At 47.9% G+C, this 14,920-nt stretch overlaps 1 protein-coding gene across 1 annotated transcript; it reads left to right on the top strand.

Annotated features, from left to right (window-relative positions):
* Positions 1–2,193: 2,193 nt before the first annotated feature.
* On the top strand, positions 2,194–9,181 carry BEST4 (bestrophin 4). The gene is made up of 9 exons (XM_051999897.1): positions 2,194–2,352; positions 2,707–2,801; positions 3,305–3,538; positions 3,935–4,089; positions 4,404–4,481; positions 6,033–6,203; positions 6,331–6,411; positions 8,015–8,169; positions 8,394–9,181. The coding sequence occupies exons 1-9, from the start codon at positions 2,201–2,203 to the stop codon at positions 8,704–8,706; spliced, it is 1,434 nt and encodes a 477-aa protein (XP_051855857.1). The 5' UTR covers positions 2,194–2,200; the 3' UTR covers positions 8,707–9,181.
* Positions 9,182–14,920: the final 5,739 nt, after the last annotated feature.

Consider the following 14,920-nt stretch of genomic DNA (forward strand, 5'->3'; position numbering starts at 1 on the left):
TTGAGAAATTATTATTAATAACTTTAATATTTAATATTAATGATATATTGATTATGATATAGTAATATAATAATTGAATAATAATAATGATTGAGTGATATCCAGAGTGCTTGCCTTCTTCTAAAATCTTGACTAAAAAGTTTAGTTTTTTAAAGGACATCTATCTTTCTTGTGCACTTCTTGTCCACTGTGGTAGCCATTGAATTTTGCTCAGGCTTAGGTGGGGCATAAATTCTCCAAATAGGTTACCCAAAGCTGCAGTTGAGCTGGGTCTAAGTGTGACAGGGTGTCACACTCAGACTCTCACTGAACACCTACTCCTGGAGAACTATGAGCCTCCATGATGGTCTTTGGTCTAAGAGAGATGGCCAAATTCTCATCTTTTTATTAATAATGTCTTGGTCTAATTAATAAAATGATTACATTACCCAGAAACTATATCATTTGGAATTTTTTAATCATCACACTGTGATGTGTTTGGCAGAAACTGGAGAATAGGACCCGATGTCAGAGAGCCTTGGATTCATCGCCTGCCTTTGACATATACCATTGAAGGAGCGTGGCAGGTCATTAAGCCTTCCTGCCCTAGGCGCTCTCTAGCCCACAAGCTAGCAGAGGAGCCATCTGCTTTGCTAAAGGAGCTCTTCACCAGAAGTTACCCACAGCAATAAAATCACAGGTCCCGTCCATCTTATGCATCTCCTACCCTCAAATCTCATCCCTTCCTGACCCATTCCATGTGTTTGTATTGAGATGCAAGGACCATATATCAGACAATTGCTGCAATGGAGAAGCTTATATTTTACTTAGAGGGATTATCCAGAGGACAAGGGGTTAATGGGAACTTTGTCTAGGAAATGGCCATAATCTGAGAGGAGCAGGAGATAGAGGGAAGGAAGGCTAGATAAAAGTTGGAGAAGAGACCAAGACCAAGAAGAGACCACGGGAAGACAAAGGCAGGGAGATGAGATGGAAATAGAAGTCACAGAAATGGAGGAAAGATAAATGGAGAGACACAGAGAAGAGAAACTAGGTGAACCTTGGAGAAGGTTCTTGGAGTCCAGAGTGATTTACAGGCCTGGGTGGGCCCAGGATCTACTTCCTCTGTCAGAATGACAGTGGAGATAAGGATCCAGATAAGGAATGGGATAAGGCTGGGAGGGAGATCCTCATGACCTTCAGTATCCTGGGCCTGGGCCAGGATAAATGTCCAGCCTGAGCTTGGGCAGTTCCCCATTCCCCTGTGATCCAGCACTGGGGATTTCGGAACCCAATGGATACTCCACTAGACTGGGTAAAGTTAGTCCAAACTCATTATCAACAATGACTTTCAATAGACTGAACTGACTTTAGGAGGAAGAGAGCACTCTGGATATCCCCAAATCATTGTATTGGGAATCTCTAGTCAGGGCTAGGACAATGCCCTCAGAATAGGAAGAAAGGATGGTGATGGTAGGGAAAGGGCAGGGGGAGGGGGAACAGGACCACCAGCAGCCCATGCTTCATACGCTCACCTATTAATCTACAACTACTCCGAGACCTTTTCCAAGTCATTTCAAGGTACCTCCTGGTTTCCAAAACTCTTTGTAATTTACAAATTTGTCAATCACTCAGAGACTGGAATATGCCAGTGACAGAAGCCCCTCCTTCAGCATCCAGTGTCCCTTAAGGTCCCAAAGCGGGCAGAATCACTAAAAATGACTGACTCAGCATCCAGGGAAGAGCCATCCTCTGCTTTCTCCCCTAGGAGAATTCATTCAGATGCTGGGAGAGGAATTTTGAGCTAAATTTTCAAGTGCCACAGAGGGGTTGGCAAATGTTGCTACCACAAGCTTAGGGTGTCCCTGGGCTTCTGCCCACTAGGCTCATCTTGTTTGGTGGGAAAGTCTGGCCCAATTTCCAGTCCCTGGGTGGGGAAGTTAGCCCAGTGACAGCTTCAATCCATTCTGGCTTTATGGGCCCCAGATCTTATTTAACGGGTCTGGGCCACACCTCCAGTTCTTTTAACCTCTGCACAGGCTGGATCAGAGGCAGGTCTGGCCAGGAAGGTAAAGAGCCCAGAGATTTAACCCAGTGGAACCTCCCCCTCCACACATATATCTGAGGGGGAGCTTCCTGCAGGAGAGAAGGAGAGAGGGTCTGGCTGGGCCCAACACGTCTGAGTTCTGGTGCCTGTGTAACTGCAGACTCTGAGACATCCATGACTGTGTCCTACACTCTCCGTGTGGCCAATGCCCGCTTTGGGGGCTTTTCGGCCCTCCTGTTCCGCTGGCGGGGAAGCATTTACAAGTTGCTCTACAAGGAGCTTCTGGTGTTCCTGGGTCTCTACGGACTGCTCAGCCTCACTTACCGGTGGGATCTTGGTGCAGGGAGGGATGCAAGGGGGACAGGTAGAAGCTCCTCTAGGGATTAAGGGGAGCTGAAGAGAACAGGGGAGTTCTGAGGAAGGGCACTTAGGGGGCCGGGGAGTTCGGGAGGTTGTGGGGGAAGAAGCTCAGAGAGGTGGCCACACAGAGGAACTCCATGGGTGGGGAGCTGCTGTGGGACACAGGGATCTCTGGGGGCCTCAGGAGGGATGGAGAATGTGGTCTCAGGATTCAGGAGGATGTCAGGGTCTTTCTCTAGTCGGAAAGGTTCTGGTGAGTCCTCCCCCCTCTGCTCCCCTTCCCTCCATCCCATCTCTCCCCTTAACCGGTTGTCACTCAGGAATCTGCTGTCCCAGGAACAGAAGCGCATCTATGCCCAAGTGGCCCGATACTGCAACCGCTCCGCCGACCTCATCCCCATGTCCTTTGTTCTGGGTAAGGCCCCCCAGCCCAGCTTCCCGCCACCTCCATCCAGACCCACACCGCCTCCCAGCCCTAGAACACCCTCCCTTCGTGGGGGCCTCTCTGACCCCGGGCTCGTTCCCCGTGGGAACGCCACTGACGTTAACCACTCCCCAGTCCGACCCGAACCCCTCCAGGAGGAAGTGAGCCACCCCTCCCCGTGTAGTCACTAGCCCAGGGACAGAAAGAAGAAGCCGCCTCACCCCTCATTCTCCAGGGTTCAAGTCCCAGTTCCGCGGGGGATCGCCGGCGCTCTCGATTTCATATCCGAGGGAAGGGCAGTGCGGGGTTGTGAGCCAGATCCCTGTCCATGGTCCTCCCTGCCGGCGCCGGCCGGAATTCCCCCGTTGGGAAGCGGGCCGCGGAGAATGAGGAGCCGGGACCCTTAGCCCTCCGGGACCTCGGAGCCCTCTGGGACCCCCAGGGCCGAGCCCGGCCCCTCCCCCCCAGCCCCTGCCCTCCGCCCCTCCCCGTAGGGTTCTACGTGACGCTGGTGGTGAACCGCTGGTGGGCCCAGTACACGAGCATCCCGCTGCCGGACCGCCTCATGTGCGTGGTCACGGCCACAGTGCACGGGGACGACGAGCGCGGACGCACGCTGCGCCGGACCCTGCTGCGCTACGCCAACCTGGCCTCGGTGCTGGTGCTGCGCTCGGTCAGCACCCGCGTGCTGCGGCGCTTCCCCAGCGTGGAGCACGTCGTGAAAGCAGGTGCCGAGGCCGGCCGGCCCAGGCTGGGGGGGAGGGAGGGGCTCGAGCCTCGGGAGGGTTGGGGGGAGGTCTCCCTCAGTGCAGCGACTCCCGGCTTCAGGCCGAGTGGTCCCTCCTGGGGGGAGAGGAGGGATTCGTGTGCTGGCTCCCCTTCCCTGGGCCTCAGTTTCCCTCTCCTGTAGGAGGGCACTGGATCTCCTTTTAAGTCCCCTTTCAGCGCTACATGGAAGCTTCTGCCTTTGTTCACTCTATCACTCCTGCCCCCCCCCCCCCAGGCACTTGGATCCAATGGAGGGAGGTGGGGAGGGGGGAGTGGAGAGGAGCAAGAGGGGACGGGAGGTTAGGCCTGGGGGTGTCCCAAGAAGAGGCCGGAAGGAGCCCACGGGATCTCTTCAGGCTTCATGACCCAGGAGGAGAGGCAGAAGTTCGAGAGCCTGCACTCAGACTTCAACAAATACTGGGTTCCTTGCGTCTGGTTCACCAACTTGGCTGCCCAGGCTCGAAGAGAGGGCAGAATCCGGGATGACATTGCCCTCGGGCTGCTCTTGGATGTGAGTGAGGCTGGACCTGGAGTTCCTCCATTTGATGGACTCCTTGCCCCCCCCCCTTTGGACCTCTCCCCTTCCTGATGATTCTCCTCCTAACGCCCCTCACTAGCACTGTTGGACTCACACAGGTCTTCCAAAGCCTGCCCAATGCCTTGCTGCCATGGTACCAACCTAGTGGCTTCTGTTCCTCAGGAGTGATCTGAAGTTTTTCCAGTCACATGTCACATGCCCCTAGGAGCCCTTGGACAGAGCCCCCCTCCCCAGAGTTGCCTTCCTTCCACTCCAGCTTACCTCCTCCTCCCCTGTCCTCCGCCTAGGAGCTGAACCAATACCGAGGCAAGTGCAGCCTCCTTTTTCACTATGACTGGATCAGCATCCCTCTGGTTTACACTCAGGTAACACTACCACCCCAGGCAATCTGGGAAGCATGTTTTGGGTACCTGCGGTGAGCAGAGCTCTGAGTTAGGGTTAGGAGAATCACAGAATTTAGCCAAGATTCGGGCCTTCTCTTTGGTAAGATCCTAGCACAGACACCTATGATATGCCCTCTTCCAAATGACAGCAGAGAGAGACGAGCAGAACAGCCTTGGAGGTTTGGGAGAGATCGAGTCCTTTATCAAGCCAGAAGATCAGGGTCCTCTTCTTAGCATTTGAAGTGGTCCTTGAGGGATGGACAGACATAGAAAAATTATCTGGGAAGTATGGGGAAGGAATGGGCAGGAAAATGGGACGTGGAAGAACTGGAAAACAGTGTGGTACAAGGTCAGAGAGTGCCTTGCGTGCCAGCTACAATATACGAACTTGATTCTTCTCCTCAGAGGAGTGACCGAAGACTTTTGGGGTTGCACTTGCTATCTCTCCCCTCCCCTTGTCCATCTCTCTGGCTCTCAGCCAAGGTGCCCTTTCTATCCACTACTCTCAGCCTCTGAGTCATTCTGCTAGAGTCCAGGCTATTCCTTCATAGCCCCACTCTCATTCTAGTTCCTCCTGATCAGCCTCAAACTGATGGAATAGGATGGCAGGCTCAGCAGTATTGGGAAGGGAAGGTTCTAGAGTATTTCTTATGCCTTGCATACAGAAGGTATTAAATAAATGTTTGTCAGAGTGAGGAAAGATTCCAGAAATATGACCCGGGAGTAGATCCCGGGGGGGGGGGTCAGTGTTAAGGAAGAAAGGGGTGAGACCAGTCCTGAGCTGTATGGAAAGAAAGCATTTATGTGCACATGCCAGGTGACACGACAGCTCCCTATCAGAGCCCTGGAAGAAGCTCCCAGATCTCTAGGGATAATGATCCATGATCCCATGCTAGGGGATCCTTCACAACACAAATGCACTTCTCTCCCCAGCTCTTTCATGGAGAGTCAGGAGATCCAAACACCAGGCTCACTTCTGCCAGATGCCATTAATCTTGCCTTAAGCCTTGTCTGTGATGCTTGAGAACAGGATAGCAATATCTCCTAAGCTGCCAGGGAGCTCAGGGGGCTGTCATTTAGCCAAGATCTCCCAAGAAACCTTGGGCATTCCCGACTTGGGGGCATTCAGCAGCTGGTTGCTGATCTTTGGAGAGGGGGAACTCACCCAGCCCCTCTCAAAGCACTCTATGATGCCCTGAGGCAGCTCACATTGTTAGGAAGGACACCCAGCCCACCTCTACCTTTTTCTGTCTCCATCCCACTGCTTTTCCCCTTGCTCCAGGTTCTGTCCCTTGGGGCCCAGAAGAAGCCTAATCTTGCCTCAGTTTCCTCAAGGGGGAATGAGAAGCTCTTTATTACACTTTGGAAATTAAAATTTTGGAAATTAAAAAGCTGCTCATAAGGATTCCCTCAAGTTCTTACCTGCCCAGAGTCATCAAAGCAGCAGGAGCCAGAACCAGGCCCAGAAACCCAGTTGTTTGACACTAAAGCCAGCTTCCCCACCTCCTTTTCTTCCTGCCTCTACTCTGCCAGGTGGTGACCATTGCTGTCTACTCCTTCTTTGCCTTTTGCCTCATTGGACGTCAGTTCTTGGAGGACCCTAAGAGCCCCTCGCCAGGCCAAGAGGTGCCCCTGGGGGACCTGGATCTGTACGTGCCACTCACCACCCTTCTACAGTTCTTCTTCTATGCTGGCTGGCTTAAGGTGGGTGTCAAAAGGGCTGGAGGAGGGAGGGAAGCCAGCCTGGAACTGGGCCCAAGGGAGCCTTTTGAGGTTTGCCCTGGGTGAATCAGTGTGTGTCAGGGTCAATAACCACTCCTCCCCCCTTCAGGTGGCTGAACAAATCATCAACCCCTTCGGAGAGGATGACGACGACTTTGAGACTAACCAGCTCATTGATCGGAACCTGCAGGTGCGCCTCGAAGGAGCTCTCCAGGGTGCTGCCCAGCACCTGGGAAACTGGCTGCATTCTGCCGTACAAAGCCTTGGGGAGCTTCCGTTCTGCTGGGGAGAGGGGGCCACGGGACTTGAAGAATCAGTCAGATAAGATTCCATTCACATTTGCTGCTCTCTCCAGCAGCTTCTAGGCTGCACTACACTGGGCTGCGAGTGTGGGTGGTGGAGATTTCGGGCCAGGGCTCGAGGGGCCGTTCACACAGAGATGCATCCCCTTGAGGGAGGCAGTAATTAGGGTCACAGCAGAAGTGTGAGCTCAGGACACTGAGGATTCAAGGCTGAGGGTGCGATTCAGTAGTTCCTTGGCTAGAAGCTTGCTGGACACCTTTACCTCATGACTGAGGTACTCCCTCCAGCAACCTCAGAAGTTGGCCAGGCAAGGAGTACGCTCCCTGTTTGACAAAAGAGGTGGTTGTTGTTTGTCCTTCATTTTGGAAAAGGACCATGACATCCCAGAAGAGATGCTGTGACATGCAAATGAGGGAGGGCCGGGCAAGGCCACCTGCTTCACTTTCTCCTCCGGAGCCCTCTGGGACCACTGGCTAGAGATCAGGACAGTGGGGGGATGGCTCTGGATGCAGTGGGAAATTTAAGGTCTTCAACAGATTTCAGTTTGACTGAGGCTGCACTGAGGCAGTGATTAAAGCTAGGTAGTGATTGAGGTAAGGAAGCTGCTCTTTCACCTAGTCCCCCCTACCCCCCAACACCCATCTGGGAGGGGAAGGCCCTCAGGGTTTCTGGCCGAAGCAGAAATGACTGCTATTTACGGGACCCAAACAGTGACCAAATGGGGCTTGCCAAGGGCCTACTGGTGGCCAGTAGAAGCAGCTAATGACAGCAATGCTATCATTACAATTTTTCTTATCAGGCAGCTTTCTTAGGCAGTGGATGGTACAGCAGGTACTGTGGTAGACACGAAGTGGGAAAGACCCGAGTCCAAATCCAATCTCAGACACGTAGTGATATGATTCTGGGATCTTGCCTCACTTTGCTCAAGTAAAATGGGGATAATAATGGCACAAGTTGTTGTAAAAATAACTGAAGTTGAAGGAGAAAGGGCCTGGCCAGGTCACAGTGAGCTTCAGATGAAGGGAGGAGGCCGGGAGAGGGGCAATACACTGGGTCTTGTGGGTCCTAGTTTAAAAACAAGCAGAAACTGGGACAGTGTGGGGTGGTGGGAGAGGGAAGCTGTGGAAAGGTTTGTCTGAGAATCAGCCCCAAGTGGAAGCTATAGCTGTAGGCCACAGCAGGGACGCAAGCCTGAACCTGGCTCTCTAGGAAGGCTGCCCACCCTGGCTGGATGGAGGGCGTCTGGCCAAGATGCAGATTCAGACCAGGTTCAGCCAGTCTGGGCTCAGAGGAGGCTAGGGATCTCCATTGGGGAGCTCCCTTCTTCCAGTTCTATCGAGGCCTCTCTGGACTGCCTCGTTTTCCCCATTTATACGAGACTTGGAGATGGCTTCGGTCTCTACTCCCACCAGGAGCCAGGGGAGGGCGGGGACTGGAAGTGCTCCCCAAACATTGGCCCTAGGATTGTGCCTCTCACGTGGTCCCCACAGGTGTCCCTGCTCTCTGTGGATGACATGTACGGAGACTTACCACCCTTGAACCGAGACCGCTATTGGGGGGAAGCAGCAGCTCAGCCCCCGTACACAGTGGCTTCTGCAGCCGATAGCCAGCGCCCCACGTTCTTGGGTTCCACCTTTAACCTGAAGTTAGTACCCCAGGAGGACGGTGGGTGTGGAGGGAGGGGGACCCGGCAGGAGGGAAGTGGCCAGGGGAGCTGGAGGTCGGAAGAAGGGGTGCAGACGGGTGGGGGTGGGAGTGGCAGGATGAGGGACACGGTCGATGCTCAGGAAGCGGGTAAGGGACGGGGGTCGGGGGCTGCTGTAGGCAGAAGTTCAGCCCTCCACTGCTGCTTCTTCCCCCCCATCCAAGTATGTCGGAGGAGCCAGCATCTTTGGAGCCGGAGAAGGAAGCTGGGGCTGTCTCGGACTCTCCCAGCTCGGTGTGGGCACGGACACCGTTGCTTGGCCGCTTCCTAGGAGCCTCCGCCCCGTCTCCTGCCGTCAGTCTGCGGGCCTCACGCCCCCGGAAAGCCCAGGCCGCCACACCAGTCCCGGGACGCCTGCGCCTGGGCCGGCTCCTGCCCACGCCCGCAGCTCGCATAGACGAGGAGGCTCCGGAGGCCTTAAGCTCGGAGTCTAGCTCCCAGGAGGAGGATGAGGAGAAGGTCGCTCCTAGGAGCTAGGCCAGCCCATGCCCCTGTGTGGAGTGGAGATAAAGTGAAGAACTTCCAAGAATGTATTTTCTGTATTTCAGTTTCTCTAGGTCTCTGTGACCTGTATAAGTATGCTGAGTAGTAGCCAATATGTACTTAGATTTTAGATATATGTATTTAACCTAAAATGATGACATTTGTCGCTGTTCAAGTTATCAGTGTTTAGACAACTAGTTGCCTGATATATGGTTCCTCCCAGAAGTAGGGAATCTGCCGTTTTGGGCACGAATAACATCCAATTAAATGGGGGGGGGCACCTATCTCTCAATGTTCCCCCAACCCATGATGTAATCCTTTGTAACTAAAACTTATAAAAACTGTATATCTTCTCCCAATTCTTTAGTCCTTCAACTGTGAGCTTTCTCTCTCTCTCTCCCTCCTCATGGTGGAATTGCTTGTTCTCATGAGAATTAATTAAATAAACAACTTTCCTACTTTTTACTTCGAGAGGTCTCTGAGTAGTCATTTTTGGATAGGATTTTCTATCCCTCACAGTTTTGGGGGCTCGGTCCAGGATGAGTCTTGGGGGAGATGGCTGCGCATCCCGAACGGGGATAGGCACGCTCACGGCTGGTTTTTTCCGTGGTCTCTGGCTCTGAGTGTGTAGCCTCCCTCCCTCTCTGACAAATGACCCGAGGCAGAGATACTCAGTGAAAAGCAGAATTGAAGACAAAAAGGAAAAATAGAGTCCTGACAGGCCGGCGGCAGTCTGAAAAGAAACACGTGTTCTCGAAGTGAGCTTGGGAAGTCTGGGATCTATTGGCTGGGTCGAGGGAGACCCAAGGGATTAGCCCTCCTAAAAATTATTTTGGTGAACTGCTATTGACCCAACGGTAAAGCACTTTCTAAGGAGGCTCTCTCGGGTAACTGCAGGCGTGAGGGTAACGAAGGACCTCCGCTGACGACTTGGTGAGACCAGTTGTAAAAATGGGGCAGAAGCAGTCCAAAGAGTTATGTCAGGACGTTAGCTAGGAAATTCAAGAAAAATAGAGCTCTGTGTCTGTCAGTGTGTGTATGTTTGTCTGCTTTGCATTCTGTTCTGTGTTAAAAGTTAGCAAGCTCAGAAGAAATAAGAATTCAGCCTCTGTGTTGCAGGCTTCATTTAGAGTGTTAATTCTTTCAGGGTGGGTTAGGTAAGAAAAATAAGTTTGAAAAATCTTTTTCTCTCTCTCCCTCTCCCTCTAGCTAACAGCTTCAGCTTTGTGGGGAGAAGGGGAAGGAGGGAGAAAAGAAGAAAAATAAAAACCTAGATTGAAAGTCTGGAAAGTTTTGAGAAAATAGAAGACCGTGGCTATCACTCCTGTAAACAAGGAGCCTGTTATCAGGATTCAGCCAGAAAAAGAAAAAAAATGTTCAAGGTAAAGCAAGGATTTGGTGCTCAACTCTTTCCGGGCTTACTAAAGAAAAGAAGTTTCAATGGAATATTTAGGTAGGTTTTAGGAAATCTCACAAACTAAAGTATGGGTTAATTTTAAAATAACTTTAAATTGTTATGGGTGTTAAGATTGGAAATGAGAAACTGCAGATCTTGGAAGGGAGGAATAAAAATAGAGTAAGAGAGGTAAACTCTTACACACGGGGGCTCTCTGACTTGTTGGACCTGTGGGAAAACTAAGTGTGCCAGGAGAAGAAAGAAAAATCATTATTAGCAAGTTTGCTTTCATGGAATTAAAGAACAGAAAGTTTAAGAAGACTAAACTGGGTCATTGTTTATCTGCAACATTTGATTAAGAGTTTTGGGAACTCACTATATCTTAAAGAGGTACTATAATTTTGAAATTGAAATAAAATTGAAATTGGGAGAAATATTTTTACTGTTGCCTTGCACATGTTAGATTTATTCTGGGTAAAAATCTTAAGAATTGTTTGACTATTGTGGTCTTTATAACTGAAGAGAAAAACTTATTTTTTTATTATTATTTTGTTGGACTTCAAATTGAAATTCAAAAGTATTGTTATTAAACAAAATGCCAGTAGTTTACCTTAGCGGGGGTCATGTTTGTATCTCCCTACTTAAATGATATATTGCTTTTTAAAATGATATATTGGGTAATTTGTAAACTATATTATAAGTTTTATGAAATTTGGTTCAAAATTAATTGTGAATCTTGAAGTTTAAAGTTTAAAAAGGGGTGATTTAAAGACAAGGGAAAAGAGAGATTGATTTACAAAAGCAATTAATAGTTTAAATGGAGCATCTAGTCGGAAGGGTTACGGAGAGATGGGACAGGAGTATGAAGTTGATTTAAGGATTGATTAGTGAGAGCAAATGATTTCAAGAAGAAATCAGTGGGACAAAGAAGGAACTGGTGGAAAGGGTAGTCACAGAGAGGCGGCTGTGAGACGGGATGTGTTTTTGCAGGGGAAGAGCAGCAGTGGAAAGCTGCAGTCGCTTTTGGCTGAAGCAAGCAAACTGATTTAAAGGGACAAGCTGCTCTTACAATTAATTGATTGAACATTTGTTTCTTTAGATAAATAATGGTTTTTGTGTTTAAGGAATATGATTAGAAATGTGATATATAATTTGAAAGGGTTATTTCAAAAAAGTTTAATTGATGTTTTTAAGAACTTTTCAGATTCTTTTACGTAAAGGAAGTTTTAATTGACTGTATTGATGCCAATTATTTAAAGGGACTTCAAGGATAATAGTTTTTGCCTCTGTCCTTTTGAAAATATTTTTGTTATGGACAATATGTAGTTTGGGATTTTCCTGTGTATTGGGTATTTTTTAAAAAAGCAAAATGATTGCTATAATATTCAATTTATGGAACATCTACTTTATGTATGTAAGAATTGTGTGAGCATTCTGGGATAAATTTCTTATTTTTTTTCTTATTTTTTTAAAATTTTATTTAATAATAACTTTGTATTGACAGAATCCATGATGCCAGGATAATTTTTATACAACATTATCCCTTGCAATCACTTATGTTTCGTTTTTTTCCCCTCCCTCCCTCCACCCCCCCCAAGATGGCAAGCAGTCCTATATATATTAAATATGTTGCAGTATATCCTAGATACAATACATATTTGCAGAACCGAACAATTCTCCCGCTGCACAGGGAGAATTGGATTCAGAAGGTAAAAATAACTCGGGAAGAAAATCAAAAATGCAAATAGTTCACATTCATTTCCCAGTGTTCTTCTTTGGGTGTAGCTGTTTCTGTCCATCATTTATCCATTGAAACTCAGTTAAGTCTCTTTGTCATAGAAATCCACTTCCATCAGAATACATCCTCATACAATATCGTTGTCGAAGTGTATAATGATCTCCTGGTTCTGCTCATCTCACTTAGCATCAGTCCATGTAGGTCTCTCCAAGCCTCTCTGTATTCATCCTGCTGGTCATTCCTTACAGAGCAATAATATTCCATAACATTCATATGCCACAATTTACCCAGCCACTCTCCAATTGATGGGCATCCATCCATTTTCCAGCTTCTAGCCACTACAAACAGGGCTGCCATAAACATTTTGGCACATACAGGTCCCTTTCCTTTCTTTAGTATCTCTTTGGGATATAAGCCCAGTGCTCTCCAGAATGGTTGGATTCGTTCACAACTCCACCAACAATGCTTCAGTATCCCAGTTTTCCTGCATCCTCTCCAACATTCATCATTATTTTTTCTGTCATCTTAGCCAATCTGACAGCTGTGTAGTGGTATCGAGTGAGAATTTCTTTTTTTTTTTTTAATAACTTTTTATTGACAGACCCCATGCCAGGGTAATTTTTTACAGCATTATCCCTTGCATTTACTTCTGTTCCGATTTTTCCCCTCCCTCCCTCCACCTCCTCTCCCAGATGGCAAGCAGTCCTTTACATGTTAAATAGGTTACATCGACTGAGAATTTCTTAAGACAAATTGCAACTTGTGAAATGTGAGGTAAAATATTTAAGTCATTGTATTAAGTGAAGGGAAAAAGAAATCAGATCTTGTAAATTACTTGAGGGAAAGAATGGAAATAGTAAAGGTAAGGGATTGGCACACAGGACATTGCTCGCTGAAATTTTGACTAATTTTATGTTATCTAAGAACATTGCAGTGATTCAGTTGCAAAGACATCAGAGAAGAGATTCATTTGAGGATAGGAGAAACCACCTTACGGATGAGGAGGTGAAACGGGCTGAAGAAGAGGAATCTAAGTACAGAGGAGATGATGATGCTAATCCCAACATTTCCACCTCAATGGCTTCCACCTTCTCTTACCCTAGAAGAGAAGAAAAAGATTCAGAGCCTTGGTGCTCAGGAAGATAAAGAAGGGCATGGGTTCCTACCCAATGGGCAGAGAGGTACTGACCACAGCAGGTATGAGACATGTACTCCAATATTTATATCAGGGCAGTCACTGGGGTGTCCAGAACTTGTGTGATGTGGTGCTGACTAAGTTTGTAGTACTTGGCTTGTACACAATAGCACAGCAGCTTGTTAATGATTGTCTTGTTTGTCAAAGGACGAATGGGGCGGCCCAATGACAAGTCCAAAAAGAAGGAAGGCCCTCTGGTATCAGGCCTTTTCAATGCATACTTGTGGACTTCACTGAACTGCCATCTGTGGGGCGTCTCAAATACCTGTTGGTTGTAGTGGACCATCTGACCTCATGGGTGGAGGCTTTTCCCCTTGCCCGAACAACAGCCCTGAGGCTGGTTGTAAAAATACTTCTTGAACAGGTCATTCCGAGGTATGGGTTGGTGGAGCAGGTAGATTCGAACCAAGGCACTCTCCGATCTATAGCCTGAGCTCTAGAAATATCCTGGGATTTGCATACCCCATGGCATCCACCCTCATCAGGCAAAGTGGAAAGGATGAATCAGGAAATTAAAAGGCAACTGACTAAATTGGCTGGGACACAATTACCCTGGAGCAAGGGCCTTCCCCTTGCCTTATTAAGAATTACAACAAAACCCCGAAGGCATGTGGGATTATCACCTTATGAATTATTGTATGGTCACCCTTATCCAAAAGGGATTCAAAATTCCTCCTTGGATCCAATATTTGAAACCGAGTATTTGTTTTTAAGAAAATATGTCATGTCTGTACTGCAACATTTGAAAACTTTACCAGTAAAATGGCTTATTGCTCAGACTCCTCCCTCAGGATTCACAGTGCATAAGTTCCAGCTTGGAAACTAGGTCCTGGTTTGGACTTGGAAGGACAAGCTGACCCCGACCTGGGAAGGATCCGTCCAGATCCTCTTGACATCAGGCACAGCAGTGCTACACAGAAAAGAAGATGGACCCATCGTACCAGAATTAAAGAACCAGTGGACGCTCCAAGGGTGTGGACCTCGAAGCTGAATCCAGAAGATCAGTTAAAGCAAACATTAAAAAGGACCTGATGAATTGTGCATGTAAAATCCTAATAGCAGTATTGATCTGGGGTACTATATTGGGGCTTTTTCTAACAGTGTTAGATTTTATTTTCTGTTGGACAGTATTACTTCAACTCAGAAATTTGACTTTAAATTATTCGGTAGAATGGGGGCCAAACAAAACACACACAGAAGGGGATTGTGCTTTCTATCCTTATGTATAACACTACTCCTTGTTGGAACAATCCCTAATCCTTTACTGAAGGAAGGCAATAGCTTCCAGAACTTGATTCAGGTTATTGCTGATACATTTTATCTCAAAAACTGCTGGATATGTGGGGGACCTGAACAACTCACACGATGGGCCCTGGGTACCTGTCCCTTTATTTCCAGCTTGGATATTGAGTAATAGATCAGTTGTACATGATGGTACAGGATTTTGGTCAGATCAGGAGGAACATCAGTGGAAACTAACTAATGCTATCCCAGGAGGGCATTGTTTAAATCAAACAGGCACAGGGCCTTGGATGGGAGAAAGTAAATGTGAATGGACTTTTACCCACTGGCCAGAGAAGGTAGATATTATAGATTGTAGTAAATATAAAAATAGATGGAATAAAACAAGTATTGTTTGTGATGATGGGTCAGTGATTAAATGTATTTAATCAACATGCAGTGGTTCTCAAAGTCTGGTCCAGAGCATCCTGGAAATCTCTGAAATCCTTTCAGAGAGTCTACAAATTCATAATTAGGTTTTATTTTTAATGTGATCAATATCTATAACTATAAACCATATAAACAAAAACTCTTTGGACAGATCCTCAATCATTTTTAATAGGATAAAGATATTGAGAACAGAAGTTTGAGGACCATT

This window comes from Antechinus flavipes, chromosome 4, assembly GCF_016432865.1.
Source record: "Antechinus flavipes isolate AdamAnt ecotype Samford, QLD, Australia chromosome 4, AdamAnt_v2, whole genome shotgun sequence".
In the NCBI taxonomy this organism is placed as follows: Eukaryota; Metazoa; Chordata; class Mammalia; order Dasyuromorphia; family Dasyuridae; genus Antechinus; species Antechinus flavipes.

Excerpts from the sequence above, each read along its gene's own strand:
- BEST4 (XM_051999897.1), top strand. The coding sequence starts at position 2,201 with ATGACTGTGTCCTACACTCTCCGTGTGGCCAATGCCCGCTTTGGGGGC. Across the intron at positions 4,090-4,403 it reads CCCTCGGGCTGCTCTTGGAT|GAGCTGAACCAATACCGAGG; the intron begins GTGAGTGAGGCT and ends TCCTCCGCCTAG. Across the intron at positions 8,170-8,393 it reads GGTTCCACCTTTAACCTGAA|TATGTCGGAGGAGCCAGCAT; the intron begins GTTAGTACCCCA and ends CCCCCATCCAAG.